The following is a 27,858-nucleotide window of genomic DNA, read 5'->3' as shown; positions in this document are numbered from 1 at the left end:
CTCAATGTCCTCGAGAATTTCATATCACCACCGGAACCATGCTTCGCGTTACATCTACCCCGTCAGTCCTAAAGACTTTAAATGCACAAATATTCATATTACCTATATCTCGCAAGAATGGGCTATTCCTCACAATCTTTCGGCAATTTCAAACGTCGATTGTAGACCGAAAGAAGTTTCAGTATCGTGGTGCGAAGCCGATGTTTCCTGAAGAGGATTATCACAAGGCTCAACCGCAAAGGGATGAGGATGGAAGTGTGATCTGGCCTGCCCCGAAGAGTCAACTTGAGAAAGCAAAGGATTTCATCCGCAAATGGTCAGCTGCCCCTACTTAGTACCATGCCAATCGTCTCTGGATGAGAACGACATGTCTGAAGGTCACTTCAGCTAATCATCCCACAGTGCCGCCGCCGGTGAACAGACTCTTATCGTCCCTGATAAAGATGCCGATGGTCTTGCTGCTGGAGCCATCATAAGAAAAACTCTCATCTTGCTCGGCCTTGATTCCAAGCTGATATCGTGTTACACGATGAACAAAAACAGCTTACTACACTATATGGATTCTCGAACAAACATGGAAGCTCACAAGCCATCTTACATCATCGTCCTCGACCAAGGCTCATGGAAATCAGAACCTGTAATCGACTCACCCCATCGCGCGTTAGTCATTGACCACCATTTGGCAGAGGACAACGATCACCCTGAGGGCGCGATATTAGTGACGGCGAATAAATGTCCACCGATAGCTACAAGTTCGCTGCTGACTTATCTCATCTGCCGCGACTTACACGAAGCGGTCGAGGAAGCATGCGGGTGGCTATGTGTTATGGGAACACATGGGGATCTGGGTAATGCGATCAGATGGCGGCCGCCATTTCCGAACATGCAAGCGACGTTTGGGACGCATAATAAAAAGACGATAAACAATAGTGCAAAGCTTATCAATGCTCCTCGCCGAACCGCAGCCTACGATGTCCCCAGAGCCTGGAAAACATTGATCGCGGCCTCATCACCAGTAGAGCTTATTAAGAATAAGTTCTTGAAGGAAGCAAGGGCCGAAGTAATACATGAGATGAAGAAGGCCGGTCGCGTGGTGCCCAAGTTTTCTGCTGATGGAAAAATCGCAGTGATTCGCATCAACTCGAAAGCACAGATTCATGCCCTCATTGCAGCACGCCAGGCTCGCCTATTGTTTTCGAGGCAGCTCCAAGTCGTGATGGTAGCGAATGAAGGCTACGCGAGAGGCTTTGTCAACTATTCGTGTCGCGTTCCAACGTGCGCCAGGGGCAGAGATCCTCCTGTCAACATCCCGGAAATTCTTAGTCGAGCAGCAGATGGGGCAGACGACGATACGCTGAGAGAGCGATTGGGACCTAGGTTTGCTGTTGGTCACAAGAACGCAAGCGGCGGAATGATCCCCCAAGCTGCATTCGAGGATTTCTTGCAGGCCATTGGAGCTTCAAGCGATAAAAAGCCATCGCCCTCGCCGAGGAAGTCAGGATAGATTCAACATAAGCAGCTAGGAACCCTTGTACCCAAGCATTGGCGCCCCGCCCTGCCAATCAAGCGCAATTTAATTCCAAGAATTCCTCCCTGCGATAAGCAGAATTCGGAGCCCCGGCGCTGGCAAGCTTAAACCTTTAACCCCCTGTTAGCTGTCCGTTAGTGGTTTAGAAAACGCCCTGGGCCCCTTCCAGGGTTACATCATTGGAGTAAAAGGGCTCTTGGCTTGGAGCCTTGAACTAATGCCGAATGCCGTTCTTGTTCTCGTGTCAATGACGCAGATCTTGACCGTTTATTGAACTGTACAACCCTCCCCTGCTCTTGGAAACTTGGCCTAGACAGGAAAGTGGCTGACATCACCACCTTCAGCTTCGAGATATGGGCATGGTTTAGATCGATCTGATGTCGAATAGAAGCCTTAATAGTATTAGATTGACGGGACAATCTGCGACATTAAATAAATCGAGACCTCTATCGATACAAACAAGCTCCTGTCGCCGTTATCTCGACAGCGACTAAAAACCCTCAGTAAACGTGTAAGCGGGGTAGCGTGACCAAATAGTCCAAGATCGTCCATTTAGACCAACCACCGGATATTACCTCTTGTAACACTATCAGCGACTTCGTATGGAATAACTGTCGGGCCGGTAAACCTTGACGGCCATGGACTTCTTTAATTACTCTGTAAATCCCATCCTAGGCTGAAGCTGAAAAAGCAGGTTCCCCAAGCTTTTCACACTCACCTCACCTCACCTCACCTCAAGCCTTTCATCATGAGACCCAGCATCAATTTCGTTGTCAATGCCCTTTGGCTGACAAGCCTAAGCACTCCTTCTGCTGCCGCTCCCTCCAATGGCAACTATGGTCTTAAGGGTCCTGAGCTGAAGCATTGGCCTGCCCAAGCAGCCAAAGCTCTCAACAAGATGATTGCTCGCAATGCCAACAATGGTCGCTATGCTGTCTTCGACATGGACAACACCAGCTATCAATTCGATCTGGAGGAATCACTTCTTCCTTACCTTGAGAACAAGGGTGTTCTTACACGAGAGACCATGGACCCTGCTCTCAAGCTGGTCCCTTTCAAAGACACCAAGAAGCACAAGGAGTCGCTGTACAGCTACTACTTGCGCCTCTGTGAGATTGAGGATGCTGTCTGTTATCCCTGGGCTGCACAAATCTTCAGCGGATTCCCCCTTGGCGAGCTCAAGGGTTACGTCGATGAGCTGATGGCATACAACAAGACCATCCCCACCACCTACTTCGAGGACGACAAGGTCACTGCCACCGAAGTCTCCCCTCCCAAGATCTTCGAGGGCCAGGTCGAGCTGTACAACCGCCTCATGGCCAACGGTATCAAGGTCTACGTCGTCAGTGCTGCTTCCGAGGAGCTTGTCCGCATGGTTGCTAGCGATCCTAAATACGGCTACAACGTCCCTCCCCAGAACGTCATCGGTGTATCTCTCTTCCTCAAGACTAAGAAGGGCGAGATCACCACTGCTCGCAAACAGATTGAGGATGGTGACTACACTAAAAAGACACAGAAGCAGAACCTTGAAGCTGAGATGACTCCCTGGCTCTGGGCTCCGGCTACTTGGAAGTCTGGAAAGTGGGCTGCTATTCTGACCTACATTGATGAGTGGAACAGGCCTATTCTTGCTGGTGGTGATACTCCCGATAGTGACGGTCCCATGATTTTCCAGGGTGTTGATGTTGCGCGTGGCGGTATTCACCTTTGGGTTGATCGTAAGCCTGCTTACAGAGAGCAGATTGACGGCATGATCAAGAACAACACCATTGCTCAGAAGAAGGAAGGACTACCTGTTACAGCTGACAAGAACTGGGTCTTCGTGACGCCAAAGGAGCTTCACTAAATTATGTTCTAGCTAACATGACCGATATTTTAATAACTAACATGTTTAACTCTCAAACACCACATAACTCGACTAATTTCCTAAGCATACTGCAGTCTCTCTTTGGTCCAGTCTGGGCGGAGATACTTGCTGTCAAACTTGACATCGAAGCTCGATGTATGAGTATAGTCAACCTCCCACTCAACCTTGACCTCGCCACCTTGAGCACTCTGACTCCAAACCGTTACGGCGATGGTGTTTTCTCCATTGTAGTTCAGAACACCAGGAGGGACAGGGAAGGAGATTTGGTTGCCGATGTAAGGGTTGAATCGTCCGTACTGGTAGCCGTTGACGAATAGAAGAACTCTGACTTGGTTGCTGTAGCCCTTCTTCGTGGCGGCGAAGGTCGTGTTGGAAGGTGCCGTAAGCTTGAACGAGACACCAACGTCTAGGCCATCAGGAACATCAAGATCCACAGTCATTCTATAGGCACGGACTCCAGCCGAAGGGTTGACGAGTGTTCCCTGTTTGGAAGAGTATGACTTCCACTTCTTGTCGGAAAAGCCAGGCAAGTGAGCGCCGATACGCTCAGTGTAGAGACCACCTTCATTGAGGGGGCCACGAATGGGATCGATGACCTCGCCCTCAACGCTTCCAGCATGACCAGCAATCTTCCACTCAGAGAACTTATAACCGTCTTTGGCAGGGCCAACGAGAGTGGCGTTGGTGATACCTCGAGGATCAAGAGCGCCGTCACGTAAATCGTGGCCAGAGTTGTCCATCAGAACAACCAGAACGTTTTCCTTCTTGGACAGAGTGGCGTTTTTGAAAGAGAACTCTTGGCCTGCATGGCCAGCGGTGGCTTTGCCGAGATAAGATCCGATATAATCCGAGTTCAGCCAAACGGAGTAGCCAAAGGCCAAACCACCAGTGAGGTTCAGATAAACGCCCGTAGGGGCAGAGCTAGTGGTGGGGAAAGTCGCTCTGTAAATGTGGTTTCCGTAGTGGATCTTGTACTCGTCGACGTAGAGCACGGGGTTGTTAAGATCGGGGACGAGGACCGCGTTGGTGGTGTTCTTCTTATCAGCAACTATTCAAGGTCAGTACATCAAGTCATCTCAAAATCCATTGTAATACGTACCAACCCAGGCCGATGATGAAGTCTTGTAGTCGGTCTTGATCTCGGGCAAGCCATCGGCATACTTCCAGGAGTCAAGCTTGGGCAACGTAACCTTTGAAGGACCCTTGAGCTTGATGGTGTACTTGTGGCCATCCTTCGACGAGACCTTAGACTTCTCACCGTTCCAAGCGATGGACTTGAGAGACTCGGGGGCAAAAACGGTAATTTCGGTGGAGCTGTCGAGATCGCCCTGGATGTTGAGCTGTCCGTCCTTGATGGTGGCGTGGCGGACGAGATAAGGGCCGTGAACCAGAACTGCGAAAGTTAATATGCGTCTCTCAAGTGCGCTGTTTTATGTGCAGAACTCACCAGTCTTGTTGACAGGCGCGAAGGGGTTGTTGTCCAGTGTAGGAGCCCAGAACCTGTAAGCAGTCTTTCGATCAGCCAGAACAATGGTGGAGCCATCCTTCAAGTTGAGAGTGAAAAGGCCCTTCTGTTGAGTGTAGTTGACAGTAACGCTCTTCTTGCCCGCCTTAATCTTGATGCCCTTCAGAGACTTGTCGTGCTTGAGCTCGGTGTGCCCTTTGAGGGTGAACTCTCCTTGCTCGCCCTCAGGAAGCCAGAGGACAATGACCTCCTTGTTGCCGATGATGGAGTAAGTCAGGACCTCGGCGGTCGAGTAGAGGAGTGTCTTCTTGCCGAAGTGGAAGTCAGTCGGAATGACCTTGGACTGATGGCCATTGATGGTGATTGCGCCCTCGTTTTGAGGGATGGTGACTGGAAGCCGTTAGTATGTGCGACTTAAGGAAGAATATCGAAACGTACGCTTGCCCTCGGAGGTCTTTACATGAACCTTGAAGGTCTCTTTGGTACCGGAAGGTGAGTGATCGTGTCGAGCAACGTAGAAAGCAGCACCATTCTGCTCATGCCGAAGTTCGGAGATCAAGATGGCATCGTTCGTGGAAAGGGAAGTACTGTTGGTCACTCGGATGGTTTTGGTAAGATCATGCGCAACCCGTGTGAAAAGAGTCAGCGACTTGGTCTCATAGTACTTATCCCAGATAGCACGGTTCTCAGAGATAGGCGAAGAGTAATCGTAGCTAGTTGCAACAACAGGACAAGCAAACCAACCCCAATTGGTTCCGCCGTACATCATGTACAGAGAAATAGCGGTGGCCTGCTGTGCGAGCAAGTCACGGTAGAAAATGTTGGCAAAGTCAGGGCCAATATCTCCAGGGCAACCACCCTCTGGACCGCCCCATGGGTTGTAAGAACCGCCCTGGAACTCGGGCAAGAAGTGAGGCTGACGGGGAGATTGCTTGTTGAAGTAGGTGACATAGTCTTGGATGTTGTAGGGGACATATTCGCCGTTGGTGCCGGTGCACTCGTCGAGGTTGCAGCTCCAGCAGGAGGGGTAGCTGTCGACACCAGTGACATCGACGTTGCCAGTTGCATTGCGCTCGAAATCGTTGGACCAAGAAAATGTGCGCTGCAAATCCGTTAGTACTTTGTCTACGGTTCATATTCGGAGAGGTAGAACTCACAGTATTGGGCGCGTTGTGGAATACAGGAACATCGATACCGGCCTTTCTGGCGGACTCCTTGAGAAGTTGCATGTAGTTGGCGGTAGGCTCGTTCAATATTCTCTTGTCGTCATTCTTCCACTGACCGCCCAACTCGTTCTCAATCTGCACTCATCAGCTTCCTCCACCATCGACAAGGCTGTAACTGTACCTGAAACATGGCAACATTGCCACCATTGGTAATGAGATGCGGCTCAATAATCTTGGAAATCTCAGTCCAATACTTAGACCAAGCCTTGGTGTATCTAGGATCATCATTTCGAAGCTTGCCGTACTCTCCGGTCGTGACCCACAGAGGAAAACCTCCGGCGTTAGCCTCGGCATTGACGTAGGGACCAGGACGGATCAGGAGGTAGAGGCCGAGCTCCTTGGCAAGGGTCATGATGGACACGAAATCGTGGGCGCCATTTTCGAAGTCGAGAACGCCGGGGGTCGCTTCGTGGTAGCCCCAGCTGTTGTAGATGCTGAAGGCTGTGAAGCCGGCGGCTTTGATCTTCTCTAGCAAGTCGCGCCAGAGTTCGGGTCTGACAAGTGTTAGATTTGCGCTGGGTTGGCAAAGGGGATGCATCGTACACAGGCAGACGCCAGTAATGGAATTCACCCGAGAAGACAAAGATCCTCTCGCCATTGATCAGGTAACTATGGTCGTCCCTAAGTTGTTTGTTAGCTAGAGGTCCCAAAGGCGGCAATCGAGTGAAGTGAATTACCATTCAACAATGTTTGTGAGTCCATTGTCTTGAATCGGAACGTCCTTTGTCTCTTGTCCAATCGACAAACCAGTCAAGGCAAGCAGCCCGACAGTTGAAAGCGAAAGCAACTTCATCTTGACTTGCTATGACGATCAACCTCAAGCTCGCGTGCTCAGCATCACCCAGAACTTATATACGCGCATCCAATGCCACCACAAAAAAGTCATCTCGGCCACAAATGACCCGCATAACATGACATGACATAGCTTCCCCACGGCTCTCACTCTCGAATCGTGTCGATCAAAAAAGTCTGGGGGGTTCGGTGGTGCTCTTCACCGATGAATTGAACTGCGTGAGGGGTACGATGGATGGATCAGCCGGAGAATAAAACGCGTCAATGGGAATTTTGCCATGGGACGGTAGCGTTGCAATGTCAATTCTTGGACCAGAGTTTATTCCGTCTGATGACATTTACTCCAGGTTTTCTCCACATTCACCCGCATTTCTATTGACGCGGCTCTGGCAGTTCAAGTGTCATTTTACGTGCATCGGCCCTATTAGCCCTGTTGGTCAACGCCTTGCTTCCCGACCAATGCTATTGTCTCATACCTTGACTGGTCAACCAACTCACAGCACGAATTGCCGTTATTCCATGTGATGGCATCTTTTCGTGCTAGGAAGCCGGGAGACAACCCCAAGTGCACAAAATTTTCTCAACGGCTGCCTTGGCTGCCTCGGACCTCGTTATTGGACTGACCCTCTGCAGCTGTAGTGGTCGCACTGGTCATCGTCCGCTGCGCTCAGAAAGAACCATGATCGACAATGCGCTTTACAGTGTAAGTATCCTCTATCGATATCATCTGTTAGCCGATCTAAGCTTAATCGACTGACATATTTTGGTGTAACAGATCATCGCCGTATGAAGGCAGCTGCAGGTCCACAGAGTAACGTCAAGGACGGATAGGGCCTCATGGCGCGGAACGATTCTATACACCCAGGCGTGGCTATTGAGATACTGAGAATGCTACCGTTGTACTGCATTGGCTAGGTATTGGACTTATGCTCTTCATCAATGTTCCATGGGCTGACCATCACATCCTTCTCAGTGCACTTATACGACTCTCCTGACACCTCGCAAACCAACTGATATCCCTCATCCCGTCAAATCCGTGTGGCAGCCCTGGCCAAAGATGAAACTCGACTTCAACATGCTCGTTAGCCAACCTCTTAGCATACTCCAGATTCTCATCCCTGAATAGATCGAGACATCCCACGTCGATATAAGTGGAAGGCAGGCCTCGCAACGTTGCAGCCCGAGCTGGAATCGCGTAAGATAGAGCTTGTGGATCATTCTTCTCTCGAACCTCAGAGGCGTACACATCCCATGCAAGTTTCGCTCCATCAGGCTTCCAGACCATGAGGTCAAGAATCGGATCGTCTGTCTCGACATGATCTCGGTCATCAAGCATTGGGTAGACGAGCAGTTGCTTCGCAATTTGAGGATCAAGCTGTCGATCCCTGGCCATCAAAGCGAGACCCGCGGCGAGTCCTCCACCAGCGCTGTCACCGTGCAAAGCGATCTTTGTAGGGTCGACGTTAAGTCCTACCGCAGACTTCGATACAAACTGAAGAGCAGCATACCCGTCTTCAACACCAGCAGGAGCAGGATGTTCTGGCGCTCGCCGATAAGACACCGCGAAGTATGGAAGCTTTGAGTCGTTCGCGAAACGGGCGATTTGGGGTGCAAACAGCTCCACGTAACAAGAGACATAACCACCGCCGTGAAAGTACATCACAGCGGGCGTGGGCTTCTTCGAAGCTAAAGTCTCCTCAGAGGCGAAGCGGGTGACTTCAATCTCGACTCCATCGTAACTTTTGACTTTATACACAGTCTCCAGCACGCCATCGGGGTATGGAGAGTTCGTGACGACTCGCCGGATGACATCCTCAGTATTCCTCCTGATCTCAAAAACTGATCTGGATGGCTCGGGCTTGGGTTCCTTCGTGACGGGTCCCAGAGCTTTGAGGTATTCAGGATCATATTTCAAACCAGTCATGATAATGGAATTAGATTTGAAAATAATTGACAGAGGCCAACAACGGCGAAGTTTGAAGATTGTACTCAATTATAGGCAAATAGCTTCTCAATATAGGCTATATGTGTATATCCCGCAAGTGGCTGGCAAGCTGACTCCGCAGTCCCGGCCGAACCATTTGTTCAAAACATTGTCCGTGGTCTGATACTTTTTGGGCCGAAAACATCATCGATCATCCGGAACATGAGACTATAATCACTGGTCCTCTTGACAGAACCCGCTGGAAAGGATTTCTTGAAACTTTCGCAATCTGCATTCTTGATGGATCGAAAGATGTAAGACCGGCTAAAAGAACGAGCGACGACTAACCAAGGAAGCCAAGCTACACCGACAGATAGATACCTGCGATAACCACCATTCAGGTGTTATCCGTCTGTCCGTATCAAGCAAGTCTGACCTTCCTCATCCAAGTCATGCCAGTCGTCCCAAAACGATGCCGCGCTATGCTTTATCCTTTCACCAAGACCCCAACTCTTCTGTGCAACGAGCTCGAGTTTCAGCTTTTAAAATAAACTTCGATCTTGCCATCTCCAAGAAACTTCGCCCAGCCGTAGTTTTTGTCACCTGGCCACATTTTGGTTCTGCTGGGCACTCTTTTGCCGCGCCATCTGAAAGGTACTTTGCCAGTCGAAGCATCGGTTGGACATTTATCGAAAGGCATGAGCGCAGTGTACTTCGTTTGGCCCAAAGTGAGATAGCCTCGCAGCGTCCCACCGTCTCCTGGGGTGAGGACTATACTACAAAACTGATCGTGGTCCTGTTGAGAATCGTCATCGCAGCAGCGGGAAAGGTTTTGATGGCGTACTTTCCTTTCAGGTTTCCCAAAGGCTTTGGAGGTGGCATAGCAACTTGCTGGTTTTCTGACTTGACTGTCGTTGAGCCCTTCGTTTTCTTAGATGCAGGCTGGTTAGGGGTTCCTTCCGAGTTCCTTTTCTTGGTAACAGTTGTCTTGGCCTTTTGCTTGTTCTGTCTCAACCATGCTCGATGAAGCTGGGGACGAATACCGTGGAAATGCTCTGGTAGCGCTCTCTTAGAGTTGAAGTGATCAAAAGCCTTAAGGACCCATGCATGAGCCCGGACAGGGGTTGGCGGAATCTTCCATAATCTCAATGGTCTTGGAGTCACGTTGGAACTTGGCGGTCAGCACCCGGGATGGCCGCTGGTGGCATAGAACTTGGTTCTGATTGAAATGTACGACTTGGTCCAGGGGTTGCGGACGCGTTGGACTGTGTCTCAATGGAGGGATAGAAAGCCGCAGGGGCTGTCGGCAGGGCAGACGCGGATGCCATCATGCTCGAGAGGAAGACTTGGGTTGGATGAGAGTCTATTTGACTCAATTGTGGGAGAAGACAGAAGGTGATGAGGTTACGATCAATTACAAAAATGACGATTCCTTACTGATTATGCCAGCCCATCCCATTTGAGGTTAGCGTTGCTTCCCCCTTGCTGGGTTAGTCCCAAGATGTCAACGCGAAACTGGCCCAGAAGACACTTGCAACATCACGAGTTACAACTTCAAAAAAAAACATACAACAGCGGGGATTCGCTGGTCGTCACCGACCCAACTACTAATCCGCCCCTTACAGGCTTGACGATGGGAGAGCGGACGGGATCCCGTATTTTCCTATAGGTATGGTCGTATGTGACATTCACGGCCTGCATCATGCCTCTTAGAATTTCCCCTTGAAAGACGTACCGGGGCTGTTGTACACGCCCGTGACCATGTGCGCGGGCCTTACTTTGACGTCGGAGCCCCATAGAGACCCTGTGGAACATATGAGAAGAGCCTTGAGAGAGGTCAAGAGTTGGCTATCAAGTTTTGTACACTTGTGGCGACGAGAGTGATAGAAGGAACATAATTATGGAATGTAGACTTGAGTATTCAGTTGGTTCTGAGGCTATGAATTTCAAAGACATATTTCTCGAAACTAAATCTCCATTGACGCCTCCACCAATTTTTCAATTAACACTACTTAGAAGGGCAGTGGGCGAATTTGCATGGGCTGGTTCTCGCCTACAAAAACAGTGTCAGTCCTCGTGCCCGATGAATACAGTAGAATATGAGACATACTTTCAATGATAGGTGCATAAAGCTTGTCCTCAATGAATGCCAGACCAGCACCTATTACTTGTTGTCAATATCAAAACCGCCAATGCCACCATGTGATAAAGCATACCTGAGAACTTGAGCTCGGGGGGGCCACCATACTCCTCGACCTGAACGGGCTGGAGATCCTCAACCTCCTCTCTTTTACGCCATAAGACGCGCTTGGGCATCATGGATCGATCCTCAAAGTTGAGACGGCCCAGAGCCCACTCGCCAGAGAATAGACGACCGTCTCGAAGCTCAAAGATGGCAGCAGGGTCGCCGGGTTGAGCTTGGATCATGGGCTCACCGTTGTCTCGAGGATTGCCGACGGGCTTTCCGTCGACAATGAGCATGAATCTTCCGGGAATAGACATGTTTGATAGTAGTTGAGTTGTAGTAGTTGAGTAGAATAAAAGAAGGTTTGAGTGATGGTGATAATATTTGAGAACCTTGGGATATGATGTGATATTTATACTACTTTAAAACTTGATCACATGTCGAGTTATCTGCTTTGCTCCCACCAGCCTCTCCAAGTATGTATATCTCACTGTCCAGTCGTTCCAGAAGGATCCACATGCTATGAAAGGATGTCTTGAATGCCATGCATTAAATCGTCAAGATCTACGGTCAAAGATGCTATCAATGAAACTCAAACCACAAGCGACGCATAAGCCGAATGAGGGGATGTAAGACCCCGGGCTCAGATGAGACAGACTTGGCGTGTTGGTTCGGTGCCACCCTCCTGTCATTCCATCCCCAAAGCCCATTAAGATTCCGAAAGCTTGAACTTCCGTGTCAGTTTGGGCATAGCATGACGTCTATGGGTTTGAATTTCAGTAAGGCTGACTTAATATGTCGTATTCACTCTATAGCCATATTTCTCGCTATGTTACGGAAGGCTCTCTGTTGGGCCGATAGCAAGCCCCTCAGCCGCAACGTCAGTCTAAGATCTGATTCATCTCTGCCCCATCTCAGACGTCTCCCTTGCTTCGCAGATGCAGGACTTCCTTGCTGAAAATCATAGCTCAACAATCTCATTGCTTTAAATAGCCATGATCTGCCAAAGGTTGATTGATCGACCAATTTTCCAAGACAAATCTCAGCTAGCTCAGTTCAGCTTCGAAGTCAAAAACACTCCGGCTCCCCGAAAGACCACGTATTAGACGAACGTGAGCCGGCACGGCAAGGATGCGGGTCATCCCATAGGAAGTAAGATGATCATTCCAGTGATGACCCTGTCAAGGTATCTAAGAATAAGAAGAGAACTCGATAGGAATACTGAAATTCAATCCCATATGGACTCAGCGGGAACTGGGCTTGATATTTTCTTGGACATCTGAAGTTCTTGCTCCATAAGGTATTGAGCTTCAGGCTTGCCTCAGACAATAATCTCCATATTTGAGATGTTGGATATCTATTGAGGCAATAGCCAGGGTCCGAGTGAGATGCGCCAATTGGTATTTGTTCGTAATCCCGTGTCTCACAATCTAGGTATCTAGGTATCTCAGAATCATAGACGTCATAGGTGAGGGGTCTAGGTGTACATGGTTGGCTTGGTTGGCATGGAGTCAAGATCTCGAGTTGATGCCGTGTCTCAGCCATGTCTTGATAGTATATCAAGATATCCAGCGAATGGCTACGTACACATCCGTCCCGGAACATCTCACCGCTGGTGGCCAAGTAACAAGGAGAGCTTGAGTTCCAGTTCTCCGAGGTAATCCCTTTATGGTTACGGACAAGCTCTATCCGAAATATCGAGGGGTTGGGCATACTCTCGTGATGCTCGTAGCGACGCCGAACTTTTCTCCGGATCGCATAACTACTATTATTCTGAATACGGCTTTGAGTACTCGAAACAGGCCTGTAAAAGCTTAAGCTGAGCTCTGCTTAGGGCGCTCGTAGTCACATTCGCATTTCGAACCAATGGCCAAGAGGCGATTCTCCGAAATTATCTCCGCTACTTTCCAGAACAAGATACAACTCCGATGACAGAATATACTACCAAAATGAGCGATGTGACTGTAACTTTGTATAAAAGAAGTATTCTCGAGATAGTAATAAGTAAACAAAGCATTTGGCTCTGTACAGTATCTTATTCTCAATCATCTGCCCATCATGCTCGGTTCTCTTGTTGTCCTGGCTCTTGCCAGCCTTTCCATCGCCTCGCCAACTTTGGAGAAGCGAGCCATCACATGTCTCAAAGTTGGCCAAACAGCGACTGCTTCGTGGACCAATAGTGGTGGGAAGAAATGTACTTTCACGGGTGTTGTTGGCAGCAACTACGGTACCAATCCTTCCGGATCAGGAGAGTGAGTTTTACAGCTACCTTACCCTCTTCTTCAAGAACACGACGCTGATTCGAAAAGTTACTCTTGTAATGGAAGATGTGGAGCCGGGTGCAGCGGCACTGCTGTTGGAAACGTCTATACACAAGATTGCTTCTCTCACGATATCTGCTCGTACTTCAACTCCGCTTCTGGAGGTGCCAGGTAAGCTTCTTTTTGAAGGGGTAGAGAGTTGGTGTTAACCTGGCCAGTGACCCCAACTGCGGAGCTGCTTACAATGCGGCTGTCGACGATACTGCTTTAGGATTTGCGAATGGTTGCAGCCAGACGAATCCAAGCAACAGTGTTGCCAAACCCAATAGTGCTCCGGTTTGCGTATAGGACGGCTCATCCTTTGCCCACGAAGGTCAGAGATAACCTTTAGAATTCGAGTCATGCGAACCAGTTTTTGCCTTAAAATACATTGCTACTTCTCCAGTACTTGTTCCGCGGTTTTGTTGAAACTGCTATATCTTGTTTCATGCCTTGACTCCTTGCCGATGATCCTTTTGTGATGGCATGACCTCGTCCATCGAACACTACGCTATCTTTTCGCTTTTATACATCTTGGCTTTCCAGAGGTACATGCAAGTCAGTGTATTGGCTTCCCTGCCCAAGGTTTTGTTTGTGAACTGAGAATCAGCCGTTGTTATGACTTCCTGTTATTATTTTTATACTCCAAAGCAGCTTCCCAATGACCATCAATACCCTCAAGACTCACATGTAAGTAATGCGAACTTGAAGAACGGTAGCTGCGTCACTCTGGAATTTGAGGCGACGGACAGCATCTTCATGCTGACTTGCCCTGGGATCGATATGATTTGTTCGTGGGCCCAAGACCCCTGTTCATACCCATGCATCTGACCCCAGAGAAGGACAACACCCCTGCAACTGATGATGGCACCAAGGTCACCTCTGGAGGAAGTAAGTTGAAAGGCGGCGCATGATTCGACATCCATCATACACAGAAGCTGGCCCAGCAAAACAGATTGCAATATTTGAGGCAGCCTCTTGTTCACAAAGAATTATCTCAAACGTGTTTCATTGAATATCTGGCCTCGGAAAAATCTGCTCTTTCAATATGTCTTCAAGCCAGTGCGGTGCCCAAGTACAAGCCCAGGACTCCAACGCTAGTCGCCAAGCTCAATGGGCAGCCATCGGCAAACACCAAGCCGAGCTCAGCGATATTTGGGGAAAATTGGAGCACCATCCCTCCTACGACGGTGTCTTCTCCCTCGGCAAAGATGGCATTCTGCGCTCGCTGGGCACCGACCGCGATGTTCACGATGCAATACCGTTATCGCCTGAATTGATCAAGGCGCTCCTTGACCGTCTTCCTTTCCGTCCCGAAAATGAGATTGACTTTCGTGGTGTCGATGGCAAAAACACGCCGAAAGAGCAGTGGTATCATCCCGACAAGGGTTTGTTACCTCCGCCTCTCGTTCAGACGGAAGAACAGAGGAAGTTGATTGAGTCGAAGAGGGATGAGACAAGGAAAATCCCGGAGGAAGCGAAGAAGAGGCCGCGGTGCCCGCCCCAGATTATGTCGGACCACGATCTTGGGTTGAAAGAGACATCGTCTGAAGACATATCTTCAGTCATCAATCCAAATTGAGGTCCTCCAAGGCCATCTTCAGGAGAGTAACCAGGAAAGGCACTGCCTGCCACCGGAAAATACAATTGCCATTTTGTCGGAAGAAACCGAAACAGATGTGGCTTGTCCCGTTTGAATCCCAATTGAATGGGATAACAATCTTGACAGGGCAACAAAAAGGCATGACTGCTCAGCCGCAATCGTCAATTTTCGATCAGTGACATGCATTGGCTGCCAGGGCTGAAATAAGAACGGAATGTGCCATGACTAACTAAAATGCTTAGCCCTTCGGCTGGTGTCGTGGCGGCCTTTTGTGGCGTGAACTATTGAAGCTATTCTCAACATTAAACAAGGCATAATTTCGGTAGTCTAGATTGAAACATTTAAGCTTAACTCGCAAGCACAAAAGGATCATAAATACCCAAGAGTCAATCGTGAATTTTAAGTGGAATGGCGACTGGTTATATTGCTGACAGCTCTCGTATAAAGCTGGAGACACGTCGGGTCTCCCGTGGTGCACTGACGAAGGTGAAGCTATTTCTGTACACGACAGTTGTTTCTAGCGCTAAACACAGCCCCCAAAGGGTAAAGCTGGCGCATGAGTGGCTGGCCTAACAGCTCAGCTGCAGGGCTCCGAAAGTCTGGACCAGCAAAGCCACGACAGTGCCACCACCTGAACCCGCAGCAAGGTTCAAAAATCGAGGGAGGGAGCTTAGCTCAGGTACAGTATAATAAACAAGCTTCTTTCAGCTCGAGCTGAAATCTTCATTTTCTGCAGATCTCTCGCGATACTACCTGATTATTTGCAAAAAGTTCAAGTTGAAGATACCTTGAACACGACACGGACGTAAAGGTTACACCCGCAAATATCCGCCAACATGCGCTTCGCTGGCAGCCTCATCCTTGGCCTTTTGGCAGTCAACGGCCTGGCTCAAACAGTCATTCCCGATCAAAACGCAGAGCCTTCAGCCATCGCTCAACCAGAACCATCAGCGCCTGCTGCTGAGCCCTCAAATCCTGCTCAAGACCAACCCTCAGATGCTGCCGACGATGGAGACGCACAGCCGACAGACGCACAGCCGACAGACGCAGATAGCGTCCCGTCTGCCACAAATGGCCTAGAGCCAACAGCTGTAGAGCCATCAAACGAAGCTTCCCAAGCCTCGGGCGGCCAGCAACCCACTGCGACGGCGAGCGATGGCGACGGTGAGGATGTCTCAACCGCTGAAGGCACAGCGACAGCAGATGGTGAGAATCATGTTGATGATCTTTGCGGGCACGCAAGCTAACACTCATTGAAGCTACTGCCACGGATGCCGACGCGACAGCTACAGCGTCCGAGACTGACGACGATGACTCGACCAACACAGCCACTGCAACAGCTACATCCAGCTCTGCTCCCACAAGCACAGGCACCATAGTTGAAGTCGATCTCAAGAACGCTACAATTGGTGAAAACGCTGAACTCGTCAAGGTTGATGGCAAGGACGCCATGTAAGTCCCCAAAGCTTCCCTGTCCACTAACTCCACTAACCTTCGACCCAGTAAATTGAGCGCCCCCGCCAACGGCCAAGCAACCTTCCGCGTCGCCGTTGACAGCGACGATGAACTGAACACAGACGAGCTCATCTACATTGTCGCTTCCATCCTCGTCGGCGAGCCCACCAGCGCGAAACTCCGACGACGAGCCGACAAGACCGATTGTACACTGCAGATCCAGGCTGACGGGCAGAACGTCTACGAGGAACCGCTGTACACCAACAATGGCCAGTTCCAGGACGTTACCAGCAGCGGCATCCAGTCTTCGGATAAGCCAGAGGTGCAGGTCACGCAGAAGTGTGGCGACAAGCCATCGCCTCTGACTGTGAACAACGTCCGTGTTGGAAACGAGAGTGGCGTCAAGTCAAGCGCTGGCTCTGGAGGCTCGGGCAGTGGTGGAAGCGGTAGTGGTAGTGGAAGTGGAAGTGGAAGTGGAAGTGGAAGCGGTGGAAAGGGCGGTAGCGGTGACAAGACTTCCACGGCGACAGGTGCTTCAGCGAGCGAAACTGGTGACTCCGGTAATATCGGTGCTAGGACCAAAGCCAGCGCTGGAGCTCTTGCTGCAGCTATTCTGGCTCTCGCCGCCATGGTTTAAATGGACGCATCTATTTGGTGACATATGGGACGGGGACATGGGGAAACTAGATTATACGAATCATTATTCACGACAATACTAATTACGCATAATTGACTAATCGTATATACGGCCAATTCAGTCCTCGTTGTTCAATTGTGCGCGTGCGTTACCAAACCCTCCATCATGTCGCAATTCCTGCGGCCCTCTTGTCGTCATCGACCAATTCTTTGTACCGGGGAGTGCTTCGCTGTCGAAGCAATTTACCAAACTTGATCATGACGAAGCAAGCGGAACAAGCGACCAAAGCGATAAAAGCAGCTGAGATGAAGCAATTTTGATAGCCCATGTTGGTGATCCAAGGCGTGATGCTGACGTCTGTTAGTGGCTGTTCATCTCATCTCACCAGCGGACGGAAACTTACCCATAACTAATGGCAAAAGACATCGTGTTGCGAACCAGAATAATCGTAACCATTGCATCACCGCTGAGTTCATAGTAGCTATCAATCAGATAATTGATACTGATGATGAGTCCCATGACACTCGTCACAGACAAAGTGCACATGGCGAAAATGAGGCCGAACCAGTGAACGCCGTGCTGTGCGCCAACGCCCCAAAGGATTAAGGACGCTGGAACGCCAATGACACAAATCGCCAGCGGCCACAAACGGTGCTCAGCTTCCATGACACCATTGTTGCGACGTGCAAGTTTGATAGTGAGCCAGTCGCTCAATCGTCCCGCGAGAATGAATGCGATAATGGTACCCAGACAGCAGGAGAGGTAGCTCAATCCCACCATAGACGGCTTGAAGCCATACCCAGGGCCTGACAGGATGATGGATGCTGTCGCATTGAGGACGTTGAACCAGATGAGGTACGAGCCGTACGAGAAGCCAGCGAAAAAGATGACAGGCCAACCGAGGTATTGAAGCGAGCGTCCAGCGTGACGAGCCATACTCTGGCTTGCAGTAGGCTGCCAAAGCGACAACTTCTGCAAGAATGTTCTCGGTTTGGCATACTGAACGTTCGCCTCATCAGCCTCTCTAACCTCGGATTTCCCAGCGTCGGCAGCTTTTTCTTCCGCCTTGCCGTTGTCCTCAACGATCAGTCGGGACGGATCGAATGGTACATGATCGCCATGTCGAGCGGCACGATTGTAATTGGTTTCTTCCATGAAGAAGAAGAGAAACACGAAGACAAATGAGAGGAAGATGGTAGGCCAGTAGAACACCCATTGCCAGCCTTGATACTCGGCAATGAAGCCGCAGATGACGGGCGCGAAGTAGTTGCTGCCGGCTAGGGCGAGGGCGTAGATGCCCATGTATGTTCCACGTTGATGAGTGAAGTACTACACAGAGTCAGTCGCGCGCCTACAACAGTGCCTCGAGCCGGTACTTACAATGTCAGTGATTGAGATCTCAGGCAGGGCTTCAATCGGCGCGATGAAGAAGCCTTGGATGATGCATTTGGCGATCCATTCTCCGTTGCTTGAGACGTATGCGCTGCCACCAGTCAGTAAGGTCACACACCAGCATCGCATCACTGAGAAGCATTACCTCCAAACGCTTGTTCCCTGGTAATATTTGTTAGCTATTGCTTGTGGTGAACGCATTGAGATGGACTTACTATGGCTCCAAGGACAGACAAGAGATAGGTCAAACGCTTGCCATATCGTAACGAGAAGGGTTGCCAAAACAACAAACCCCAGCCCAACAAAAGATACATGTAACCTGTTCCTTCATTGAGCGTCTTGATTGAGACCTTGGACTGTTGCGATAGCGGGACAAGGACCGAGTAAACAGTGGCAACGGACATGCCCGTGAACCAGGTATACCTTTTCCAAGTCAGCGAAAGACACTCACATAGAAGAAATAGAATAGACTCACAGGTTTTGACAGATCAACGCAAGAAGTTTGCGACGAGGAGTCCAATTGAGGGGATCCTCTGGGTCGTCACTTGGGGCAGGATCAAGGACGATGTCGCCGTCACCACCACCTGCATGACGAATACGCAGGTTGCGATTGAGGTCAACAAGGTAGATAGTCCCCGGAATGGGGTTTTCCACCACCAAGTTCACCATGTTGAATGTTGGCGAAGGCAATCGAAGTGTATCAAAAGAAGTTGGCCTAAGGGGAGGCCAGTATGACTTGTTCAATTCGGGTACTAACGGACGTGGCTCTGTGTGAGGTTTTATAAACAAAGCCCCAGTGTCTATATTACCAGAAGAGTCCGGGGGAATCAGCAACAACAGCGGTGCGACATGGCGTTCAGGGCCCGGTACGTATATCAAGCCCGACATGGTCGTTGGTGTTGTTGTTGGTGGTCGAAGCTAGAAGAACAATGGAAACGCCGCTAAGGATTGTTCCACGAAGCGAAGGGTCCTTGGGACATGTTGGTGGGCGACTCGTAGATTATTCCAACTGGTCACCTGAAGCTTCTTGAAGCCAAGGACGATCGGTTTGAAACAGTTGGATGTCAACAATGGGAAATTCGAGGATGTTTGTGTGGGATTGGGTTGTTTGGGTGGTCATACGTGGATGGTATCGTGAGCCAACGACAAGCTTGCGAGACAGCTGTCGACTCGAGTTTGTTTTGACCCATGGTCCGAGCTTTTCTTTTGCTGCGCAATCAGCAGCGTAAACAGCTGAAGTTAGGGCATCGAGTAAAAACCAAGGAGTCCAAGGTTCGAGAACTCCCAGGCCAAGACTTAACATATATCACCTGGATCAACACAGCTGCACCATCTCCTCATTGTCCTTCTCGCCATGCTTTCCTGGCAAATCCGTTGTCACGCAAACACATCCTTCGACCATAAATTCTGCCTCTTCTTCTTCAGTCCCCCCCATCAGGGTCTTTCAAAGACTCCTCAAGTGTCGCCACCCATAGCTTGAAGTCCCTCGAATCTAGGCCCTTGGCCACAGATATGCTTTCAGGGCTTCTGGTTGTACAGGCGAAGCCCATGGCTCTCGGAACTCCCGAGTTCGAGGAGAAGAGGGCTGCGTTGCTTGAAGCATTTGCAGCAAAGGTTCCGGCGAAGCTGCGGCTGCCTTTGGAAGTTATACAGAACCCCCCAACAGATGTCACCTCGATCCCAACAACTTGTGGTATTTTATCTCCAGATGAAATCATCATCACAGAGAATTATGATGCAGTCGGCCTTCTTGAGGCAATTGCACGTCGAAAGCACACTGCAGTAGCAGTTGCCCAAGCGTTCTGCAAGCGTTCCATCATTGCGCATCAGCTCACATGCTGCCTCACGCAATGGTTCATGGACGAGGCCATCGAACAAGCTCAAAAGCTCGATGCATATTTCGAGGCTCATGGGAAGCTTGTTGGCCCCTTGCATGGCTTGCCAATAAGCATCAAAGATCATATCCAAGTTGCCGGAACCTCTTCTTCTCAGGGCTGTTTCACCAGTATCAGCGACGATGACCAAGATGCGGATATCGTGTCAGTCTTGCGTGCCCAGGGTGCAACCATTTACTGCAAAACGAACCAGCCTCAATCGCTGATGCATCTCGAGAGTGATTCTCACTGGGGAAGAGTCCTGAACCCTTTCAACATTCATCTGTCCGCAGGCGGCTCGACAGGGGGTGAATCTGCGCTGATTGCGATGAAAGGCTCGATCTTGGGGATCGGTACGGACATTGGTGGGAGTATTCGCGGCCCATCTGCCTTTTGTGGCATCTATGGCTTCAAACCCACATCGAATGTTTTACCGACAAGGGGGTACATCAAAGGCGCTCCGCCTCCAGCCGTGCTGAACATCCCCCTGTCGACAGGACCTATGTGTCGCTCCTTGAGAGACATGGACCTTTTCATGAAATGTGTCCTTTCTTCGAAGCCTTATCTTCTGGATCCCAACATCGTTCCGATCCCGTGGATTGGTCTTGAAACACAGTTTAATCGGCGCCTCAAGGTCGGCATCATCAGCAACGATGGCTTCGTCGAGCCTCAACCGCCAGTGAAGAGGGCAATTTCGTGGACCAGAAACCTTCTATCCAACAGCAAGTTCGCCAATATCATCGAATTAAAAGAGTTTAAAGTCTTCGGTGCAGAAGAAGCATGGAAACTAGTCCGAAGACTCTACTGGCCCGACGGCGGGCATCTCACCAAAAACGGCATAATCTCATCTGGAGAACCTCTTCACCCTCTTACAGAATGGATCTACAGAGACGCAGAGCCCATGGGCATGCATACCGCCGTAGATCTTACAGCCGTCCACAAAGAGCGAGACGATTTCCGATTTGCTTTTGCCAAAAGCTGGAGTGAGCAAGATGTGGATGTCATCATCGGGCCGTCGTTCGTAGGGCCAGCGTGTGCGCACGACACGGCCTTCTACTGGACGTACACCTCGCTCTACAACCTTATCGACTACCCGGGAGCGGTTATTTCCACGCCACTTAGGGCTGAATCTGGGGAAGTTTATGATACGGGCTATGTTCCGCTAAGCGATGCTTGTCGGCATGTTAGAGATTTGTGGGAGGAGGGTGATTTCGGGGGTGCGCCTGTCAATTTGCAGGTGGTGGCGAGGCGATATCACGACAATGAACTCTTTGGGGCGTTGCGTGTGCTGAAAGACGTACTGAACTTGTCTTGAATAAACTGGTGGCTTGTGTTGACATACAAAATGCAAATATCTCATTTTTAATTTTATTCCAATACGTCGCAATACGAAATATTGTAGGAACCTGTCGTGGTACGAAATGTCGCTCAGGTTTGTGGTTTACGTGAGATCAATGAGGTACGCGTATGGCGTTGTTGGAATTCGAAGAGATGTTGCGAAATAACCGTCGCGAACGCCAAAACGCTATTTACGACGATACGATTACGGTAAAATAACTATCTGGTATAATTTAAAAACAACCAAAAGAGAGCCATGCTCTCCTGGATTGAGTTAGAGGTCTCGTAATGAGGTATCGTCATTGCTGACTGTACTCAACGCGAGGTATCATCTGCAACAACCCGACCTACCCTGAATACGACCATTTTCGTCAACGTCGGACGCGTCTATTTTGAGTTTTTAGATCCCGCCCCCCATAATCTCATTCTTAAAGCTTTTTCTCCGCCTCGGTACCTCGGTAATGAGATATGGTTTTACGGTTTTTCAAGGCTTTTTGAGGCTCCCTCTTCAACAACCAAACCTGTGCTAGCCCGCCACCATCCAGCTGAACCCCGTGAGACCCCAGGAAAAAAACAACGCGTTCACGGAAATACGGCGCGGGGCCTGATTGGCTTTATGCAGCCTTTGAAGCTTACTAGACATGGGGGGTTGCAATCGGTCGTCTTCCTTGATTTTCTTGACACACAGTGAACCGTTACCCCATGCATTAGCCTCAGGCCTCCCTCCGTTGAGAAATGGAGATGGAGATGAGGAAAACACGGGGTGCAGTTGACAGGAATGGAGAATGGGGTTAGGAGATAAGCGGCGTCGCGACGATCTCTTGATTTTAGGTAATAGTGGTGTCGCCGTCTGGAGTTTGACAACGTTACAGGTTGAGATGGCGATATGTAGCAACACCATCGGGAGACAAGATGGCAATTCAGAATCAGCTGAGGCGAAATGCGGCACAAGAAAAGGGAAGAAATCGCCAAGGGAAAATGGCGGTTGCTGCCGGCTTGGCCTTGGGAATGACCGGAGATAAGATGCGATGCGATGCATTATGTCGCTTACTGATCATGATTGATGAACTTTTGAAGCCAATCCTGCGACAACAGGGTCAATAGCCAATGTCGCAAAAGACCATATCATTCCGTATCGAGAAGCTGGCTAGCAGATTATCACGGTTTATCTCTCTAGACAACCATATTTCATTCGTCGAGTTTCCCTTAAAGGGAATGGGCTCACGTTCTTACTTGAGGGTTGTACGTCATATGACAACTTGAAGCGCGCTGTTTGGACGAGCTTGTTGTCTGAGATAAACCTTGCACAGATGATTTGCGGGGAGGCCTTGAATGATTGAGTAATGACCTTCCTGTTGGGTAAAGATTACTGACGGTGCCTGAGATAGCCAGCCGTCATTCCCGACTCACGCGCCCTTTGCCTTGTCTCGTCGATTGGCCCGTCCGTACGTACTGTACTGTACGTGCTACAGTATTATCAGTGGTGGGTGGATTCAGGGTTCTGATTCTCCATCTCCCTTTAACGTTATTCGCGGGCGGCCACTGCGATTGTTACGTTACCACGCGCTTGGGAGACAAGTTGCCGCGGAACTTTTTTTTATTTAGCCTGTGGGTGTTGCAACAAGTTGGGCTTTGCCCGTTGTGGTAAGCTTGATACGAGTTTATGCCGATCTTTAATGATAGGTAAAGTTCTGCTGATCCTTCAATATCAGGGTACAACACAAGACAATCTCTTGGCTTTGCGATATCGACAAGTTTAACGTGATCTTGTAGTATATAAAAGAGTTATACAAGCGGATTCGCCGTGTCCGGAGAGCGACATCGCGATAGTTACAGTCACAGCTGACACTGGCAGAGAATGGATCACAAATCCGGACAATTCCCTCGCGCCACTAGACTCGGCTGTTTCTGTGGGGTGCTTTTCTTTACGGCCGGAGCCTCCACTTGAGGTGCCACCGTCGCTCGTACGAGACAGGGGTTGGCTCGGATCTTCGGCATCTTAGACATGGCTCATGTTTCTCGAAATTTTGCAGAAGCACTCGGAGCACGCCACACGGTCATAGCCATTGGCCACCTCGAGTTGCCCGTTGCTTCGATGCTCCATAGCCATATCCGGGCCGTTACAAAGGTTCCTTACTCTGACGGTCGGATGTTTTACAGCAACGGGCATGGCTTCGGTCGAGGTGTGGCATCTCGTGGCGTAGAATATGGAGTCGACCGTGTTTCCATGACAGAATATTTATTAAACGTCTCCAGATCTTGGTATTTTTATTACTCTTCGTTTACTCCCATCCTCTCCTCCCTTTCATCATCAATCGAACCTCGCCTTGTCCCTTGTTGCATCCGTGACAGTGAAAACTTTTTCGTCTCATCGAGTCTCATTGACGTCGTCTCGTCTGCAACATGGCCCAGAATCACGAGGATTTGGCTGCCGAGTATGTCGCAAACTCTATTCAAGCTTATTTCGTACCCTTGCTAATCTCGTGCAATGCAGGCTCCACGAGGAGTTAGGTGAGCGCGTGCCCGCCGAGAAGAAGACTGATCTCGCTGGTGGTTATATCGCCCCTTCTATTGATGAGAAGAAGTCTCTCGACAAGCAGCACTATCCTTCTGATCCTGAGTTCGGTACCACTGCCGATGGCGAGGAGCCCAATGATCATGAGAAGGCGACTCTTCGACGTGTAGGAGAGAACCTCCCTGCTTCAGCTTTCCTCATCGCTGTGGTTGAGTTGACGGAACGATTCACCTACTATGGTGCTCAGGGTCTTTTCCAGAACTACATCTCCAACAGCCCGACAGGCGCAGATGGTGCCAAGGGTCTTGGAATGGGCCATCAGGCTGCTACTGGTCTCAACCTCTTCTTCCAATGGTTCTGCTACGTGACTCCCATTCTCGGTGCCATCATCGCCGATCAGTATCTCGGAAAGTACAGGACCATCTTGGTCTTCTGCGGTTTTTACTGGGTTGGTCTCATCATCCTCTGGACTACATCGCTACCTGTTGCTATGGAACATGGCGCTGGAAAGGCTGGATACATCGTTGCTATTATCGTTATTGGTCTCGGAACCGGTGGTATCAAGTCCAACATTGCGCCTCTCATCGCCGATCAGTACCAGCGACGCAGAATGGCTATCCGAACTGAGAAGAACGGCGAGCGCGTTGTCATCGACCCTGCTATTACCTACCAGCGCATCTACATGATCTTCTATTGGTGCATCAACGTCGGTGCCCTCTCGCTGCTCGCTACCCCCTTCATGGAGAAGTACAAGGGTTTCTGGACCGCCTACCTCATGTGTTTCTGCATGTTCAACGTCGGTATCGTCACTCTGGTCCTCCGCCGAAAGACCTTTGTCAACCGCCCTCCCCAGGGCTCCGTTATCACTGATGCCTTCAAGGCTCTTGGTATGATGATTGCTGCACGCAACACCGATGCCGCGAAGCCCTCGTGGCGCGAGGCCAACGGAAAGACCAAGGTTGTCCCCTGGAACGACCACTTTGTCGACGAGCTTAAGCGTGCTCTCCGCGCCTGCAAGGTCTTCATCTTCTACCCCATCTTCTGGGTTTGCTACGGACAGTTCTCCACCAACTTCGTCACCCAAGCTGGTCAGATGCAAGGTCACGGTGTTCCCAACGATCTGATGCAGAACTTTGATCCCATCTCCATTTTGGTTTTCACGCCTCTCATCGAGAAGGTCTTGTATCCCATCCTTCGCCGAGCTGGTATTGAGCTTCGACCTATTGCCCGAATCACCATCGGTTTCTGGCTCGCTGCTCTCTGCCTTGCCTACGCTGCCATCGTTCAGCACATCATCTACTCTGCTGGACCTTGCTATGAACACCCCGGTGAATGTGCTGCTGGTCAGGACGGTAACACCAAGCTTCCCAACAACGTGCACATCGCCATCCAGACACCCGCCTACATCTTCATCGGTATCTCTGAGATCTTTATTTCCGTCACTGGTCTCGAATACGCCTACACCAAGGCCCCTCCCAGCATGAAGTCCTTCGTGCAGTCTATCTACCTCTTCACCAACGCTTTCGGATCTGCCATCGCCGAGGCACTTGTTTCTGAGGCCAAGGACCCCAACTTTTTGTGGCTCTACACTGGTGTTGGTATCTCTTCTTTCGTCACTGGCTGCATCTTTTATGCTATCTTCCGCCACTATGATGCTCAAGAAGATGCCATGTATGATCTGGACAGAGATGAGCCAACTCTTACCCACAACGGCATTGAGCCCAAGACTGTGGATCACGAGTAATGATTTTTAAAGAATGTATTATAGTTAAATAGTGTCATTGAACGTATTATTTCAAACAATCGTGTGATCTGTGCAGCGCGTAGTTGTGAAGTGCCAAATCCCAAAAAAAGAAAACGTTCGCGTCATTTTGTCACGCGGTGCACGCCCCGTTCGAATCTGGGACCTTCAAAAAAAGCGGGCAGGGGAGGCATCATCGGCTAGCTAAGGGAGGGTACCTATGGGTTAGCAAGTCCTTAACGAGTGTGCCAAATAGCCAAACGGAATGTGTGTTGCCCTGAGGCCAGCCTCGTCTCACCCTGCCCTGGGAAAGTGTTGAACAATTCGGGCTTAAGTAGGGTGAGCAATCATTCATGGGAACGGACTTGAGGAAAGGATACGACACTGGTCAATGGCCAGGTCAAAGTATCGTTTCCCACCATGCTTCCCGTCAATGTCCAGCCACGCCTGATAGCACATGTTTACTTTTGTTACAACCGGCTCTGCCAAGGTATTTACCACTTCATTACAATCTATGGCCTCACTCTGCCACAGCTTGACGCATTATCTGCATCAAAAATATCAATGCAAGCTCACTTGGCCCTCATCAGGAACTCCTCCTCAACTTACGCAGGGTCCCCCATTTCCATCTCGCCTCCTTTACTGACGAGTTCGGCTTGATCCTTTGCCCATTGTAGCACACTACGACTGGCCCCATATTCAGGAGAGATTCAGCTGCACAGGTCCTGGTTCTCAATCCACGAGGATTTGTCCACGGCGTGGCTTTTCGATGCATGTATTCAAGAAAGATGAATAGGGGTAAGCAGGCAGATGTCTACTCTAAAGAATGGGGCCAATGACTTTCTCCCACCACAACTCGAGATCATAAGCTACCTCCGTGCTTCCATTTTCCTGCTGAACTAATGAAATTTTAGACTACGCCTCAACTTCGCGATTCCGAATTCCCAGAAGGGTTTCCCGACACTCCCATCATATCTCTCATACACATGCGCAAAACAGAAAGCCAAATTCTGGAACAAGACACAGTATCAAGCCTGAGAAGATCATTCTTCTACTCATGCACTTTGGCTCCATATCGAACCTGTGCATCATGGTTGCACCGCAGATGTAGCTGGGGTTCGGCCACAAAACAATCTTCACAACTCTGGCTCGGTGAGCTTCTGCGATCCCATTGCCCAAGAAGTCAATAAACCATTCGGATGCAAAAGGGATGAAGCCTCGAAACCCGAGAGAAAGTTGGTTCGGACCATGAACTCGAACCGTTGACCTCAAAAAAACAAAGGGAGGGTGCAGGGAGAGAAGTTTAGGATTTTAGGTTCGGAGTTTAGAAGGTTTGTAGGTTTTAGGAGAGATACCACTGCACCACTGCCCTTTGTTGAGGATATACATAGTCAAATTGGCATATAAGGGTAGCTAGGTGGGTGAATATTGAGTTTGAATGTCTCGTGTATGTTGACTGTCACGCAATCACAGGCACTCACGCTCATTCACACCCTTGGCTATAGGAAACAAACAATTTTCTGACTTTACATGATATGGCACTAGCAAACTTTTGAGAGACTAGCGGAATCTACACTACATCTGCCTAAATCCCTTTACGACACAGAACAAAGATTTGGGTTATTGCATCTCCCTGCCCTCGGTTCTGAGAACGAGGAGAACTCGATAACCTTCTGTTGAGTTGTTGATATCTAGACCATGATTAGTAAGTAATTGGAGCCGTATGATTTGATGTAAATCCTTGTACCCCTGGTGTGGTCGCTCATTCGTCCCTGATTCTTTAGTGTGCCTCAGGATCAAGTCCGCTGCGCTCAACTAAAGCCTGGGCTTCCCCTCCGCATCACCAGTCTTTGAAATCCCCGGCAACGCGCAATCCGATCTAGGAGTCGTCTTTTCAAGCCGACATACCTCCTCTTCCTATCAACAATCTACGGCAGAGATGCTTGACGACACCGCGAATACGGCTACAATTGATGCACTGGGAACGAGGCATCGCCAAACATTCGTGTAAGCTGT

General features: G+C 49.8%; 13 protein-coding genes and 1 non-coding gene across 14 annotated transcripts; 7 read left to right on the top strand and 7 right to left on the bottom strand.

The window, feature by feature from the left end:
• The first annotated feature begins 8 nt into the window (after window positions 1–8).
• FVEG_08657 (hypothetical protein) lies at window positions 9–1,666 on the top strand. Its single transcript, XM_018897544.1, has 2 exons — window positions 9–316; window positions 403–1,666. The coding sequence occupies exons 1-2, from the start codon at window positions 39–41 to the stop codon at window positions 1,502–1,504; spliced, it is 1,380 nt and encodes a 459-aa protein (XP_018755226.1). The 5' UTR covers window positions 9–38; the 3' UTR covers window positions 1,505–1,666.
• Window positions 1,667–2,276: 610 nt separating this feature from the next.
• FVEG_08658 (hypothetical protein) lies at window positions 2,277–4,031 on the top strand (the record flags this gene model as incomplete). Its single annotated transcript, XM_018897545.1, has 1 exon — window positions 2,277–4,031. One exon carries the CDS (start codon window positions 2,277–2,279, stop codon window positions 3,372–3,374), a length of 1,098 nt encoding a protein of 365 aa, XP_018755227.1. The 3' UTR covers window positions 3,375–4,031.
• On the bottom strand, window positions 3,455–6,891 carry FVEG_08659 (beta-galactosidase; the record flags this gene model as incomplete). The annotated part of the gene is made up of 8 exons (XM_018897546.1): window positions 6,764–6,891; window positions 6,630–6,707; window positions 6,208–6,580; window positions 6,018–6,161; window positions 5,299–5,962; window positions 4,843–5,250; window positions 4,495–4,788; window positions 3,455–4,443 (listed from the first exon to the last, which is right to left on the bottom strand). Exons 1-8 carry the CDS (start codon window positions 6,877–6,879, stop codon window positions 3,455–3,457), a joined length of 3,066 nt encoding a protein of 1,021 aa, XP_018755228.1. The 5' UTR covers window positions 6,880–6,891.
• A 945-nt stretch (window positions 6,892–7,836) lies between these two features.
• On the bottom strand, window positions 7,837–8,802 carry FVEG_08660 (hypothetical protein; the record flags this gene model as incomplete). The annotated part of the gene is made up of 1 exon (XM_018897547.1): window positions 7,837–8,802. The coding sequence occupies one exon, from the start codon at window positions 8,800–8,802 to the stop codon at window positions 7,837–7,839; it is 966 nt and encodes a 321-aa protein (XP_018755229.1).
• A 1,563-nt stretch (window positions 8,803–10,365) lies between these two features.
• Window positions 10,366–10,481, bottom strand: FVEG_16391. Its single transcript, XR_001989302.1, has one exon. It is a non-coding gene; the product is annotated as a 5S ribosomal RNA (ribosomal RNA).
• Window positions 10,482–10,814: 333 nt separating this feature from the next.
• On the bottom strand, window positions 10,815–11,304 carry FVEG_08661 (hypothetical protein; the record flags this gene model as incomplete). Its single annotated transcript, XM_018897548.1, has 3 exons — window positions 10,815–10,855; window positions 10,913–10,963; window positions 11,019–11,304. 3 exons carry the CDS (start codon window positions 11,302–11,304, stop codon window positions 10,815–10,817), a joined length of 378 nt encoding a protein of 125 aa, XP_018755230.1.
• Window positions 11,305–12,148: 844 nt separating this feature from the next.
• FVEG_16392 (hypothetical protein) lies at window positions 12,149–12,700 on the bottom strand (the record flags this gene model as incomplete). The annotated part of the gene is made up of 1 exon (XM_018905631.1): window positions 12,149–12,700. The coding sequence occupies one exon, from the start codon at window positions 12,698–12,700 to the stop codon at window positions 12,149–12,151; it is 552 nt and encodes a 183-aa protein (XP_018755231.1).
• A 345-nt stretch (window positions 12,701–13,045) lies between these two features.
• On the top strand, window positions 13,046–13,596 carry FVEG_16393 (hypothetical protein; the record flags this gene model as incomplete). The annotated part of the gene is made up of 3 exons (XM_018905632.1): window positions 13,046–13,239; window positions 13,297–13,419; window positions 13,467–13,596. 3 exons carry the CDS (start codon window positions 13,046–13,048, stop codon window positions 13,594–13,596), a joined length of 447 nt encoding a protein of 148 aa, XP_018755232.1.
• Window positions 13,597–14,335: 739 nt separating this feature from the next.
• Window positions 14,336–14,869, top strand: FVEG_08662 (hypothetical protein; the record flags this gene model as incomplete). The annotated part of the gene is made up of 1 exon (XM_018897549.1): window positions 14,336–14,869. The coding sequence occupies one exon, from the start codon at window positions 14,336–14,338 to the stop codon at window positions 14,867–14,869; it is 534 nt and encodes a 177-aa protein (XP_018755233.1).
• Window positions 14,870–15,559: 690 nt separating this feature from the next.
• FVEG_08663 (hypothetical protein) lies at window positions 15,560–17,532 on the top strand. The gene is made up of 3 exons (XM_018897550.1): window positions 15,560–16,096; window positions 16,150–16,342; window positions 16,394–17,532. Exons 1-3 carry the CDS (start codon window positions 15,727–15,729, stop codon window positions 16,980–16,982), a joined length of 1,152 nt encoding a protein of 383 aa, XP_018755234.1. The 5' UTR covers window positions 15,560–15,726; the 3' UTR covers window positions 16,983–17,532.
• On the bottom strand, window positions 17,146–19,043 carry FVEG_08664 (hypothetical protein; the record flags this gene model as incomplete). The annotated part of the gene is made up of 6 exons (XM_018897551.1): window positions 17,146–17,332; window positions 17,386–18,311; window positions 18,363–18,465; window positions 18,520–18,536; window positions 18,590–18,797; window positions 18,850–19,043. The coding sequence occupies 6 exons, from the start codon at window positions 19,041–19,043 to the stop codon at window positions 17,146–17,148; spliced, it is 1,635 nt and encodes a 544-aa protein (XP_018755235.1).
• Window positions 19,044–19,740: 697 nt separating this feature from the next.
• Window positions 19,741–21,627, top strand: FVEG_08665 (hypothetical protein). Its single transcript, XM_018897552.1, has one exon. The coding sequence runs from the start codon at window positions 19,887–19,889 to the stop codon at window positions 21,561–21,563; it is 1,677 nt and encodes a 558-aa protein (XP_018755236.1). The 5' UTR covers window positions 19,741–19,886; the 3' UTR covers window positions 21,564–21,627.
• A 1,958-nt stretch (window positions 21,628–23,585) lies between these two features.
• On the bottom strand, window positions 23,586–23,696 carry FVEG_16394 (hypothetical protein; the record flags this gene model as incomplete). Its single annotated transcript, XM_018905633.1, has 1 exon — window positions 23,586–23,696. One exon carries the CDS (start codon window positions 23,694–23,696, stop codon window positions 23,586–23,588), a length of 111 nt encoding a protein of 36 aa, XP_018755237.1.
• Window positions 23,697–23,714: 18 nt separating this feature from the next.
• FVEG_08666 (POT family proton-dependent oligopeptide transporter) lies at window positions 23,715–25,907 on the top strand. Its single transcript, XM_018897553.1, has 2 exons — window positions 23,715–24,021; window positions 24,081–25,907. Exons 1-2 carry the CDS (start codon window positions 23,990–23,992, stop codon window positions 25,843–25,845), a joined length of 1,797 nt encoding a protein of 598 aa, XP_018755238.1. The 5' UTR covers window positions 23,715–23,989; the 3' UTR covers window positions 25,846–25,907.
• The last annotated feature ends 1,951 nt before the right edge of the window (window positions 25,908–27,858 follow it).

The sequence above is a fragment of the Fusarium verticillioides genome, chromosome 10 (assembly GCF_000149555.1).
Source record: "Fusarium verticillioides 7600 chromosome 10, whole genome shotgun sequence".
Classification (NCBI taxonomy): domain Eukaryota; kingdom Fungi; phylum Ascomycota; class Sordariomycetes; order Hypocreales; family Nectriaceae; genus Fusarium; species Fusarium verticillioides.
This window is presented reverse-complemented; position numbering and strand designations above follow the sequence as displayed.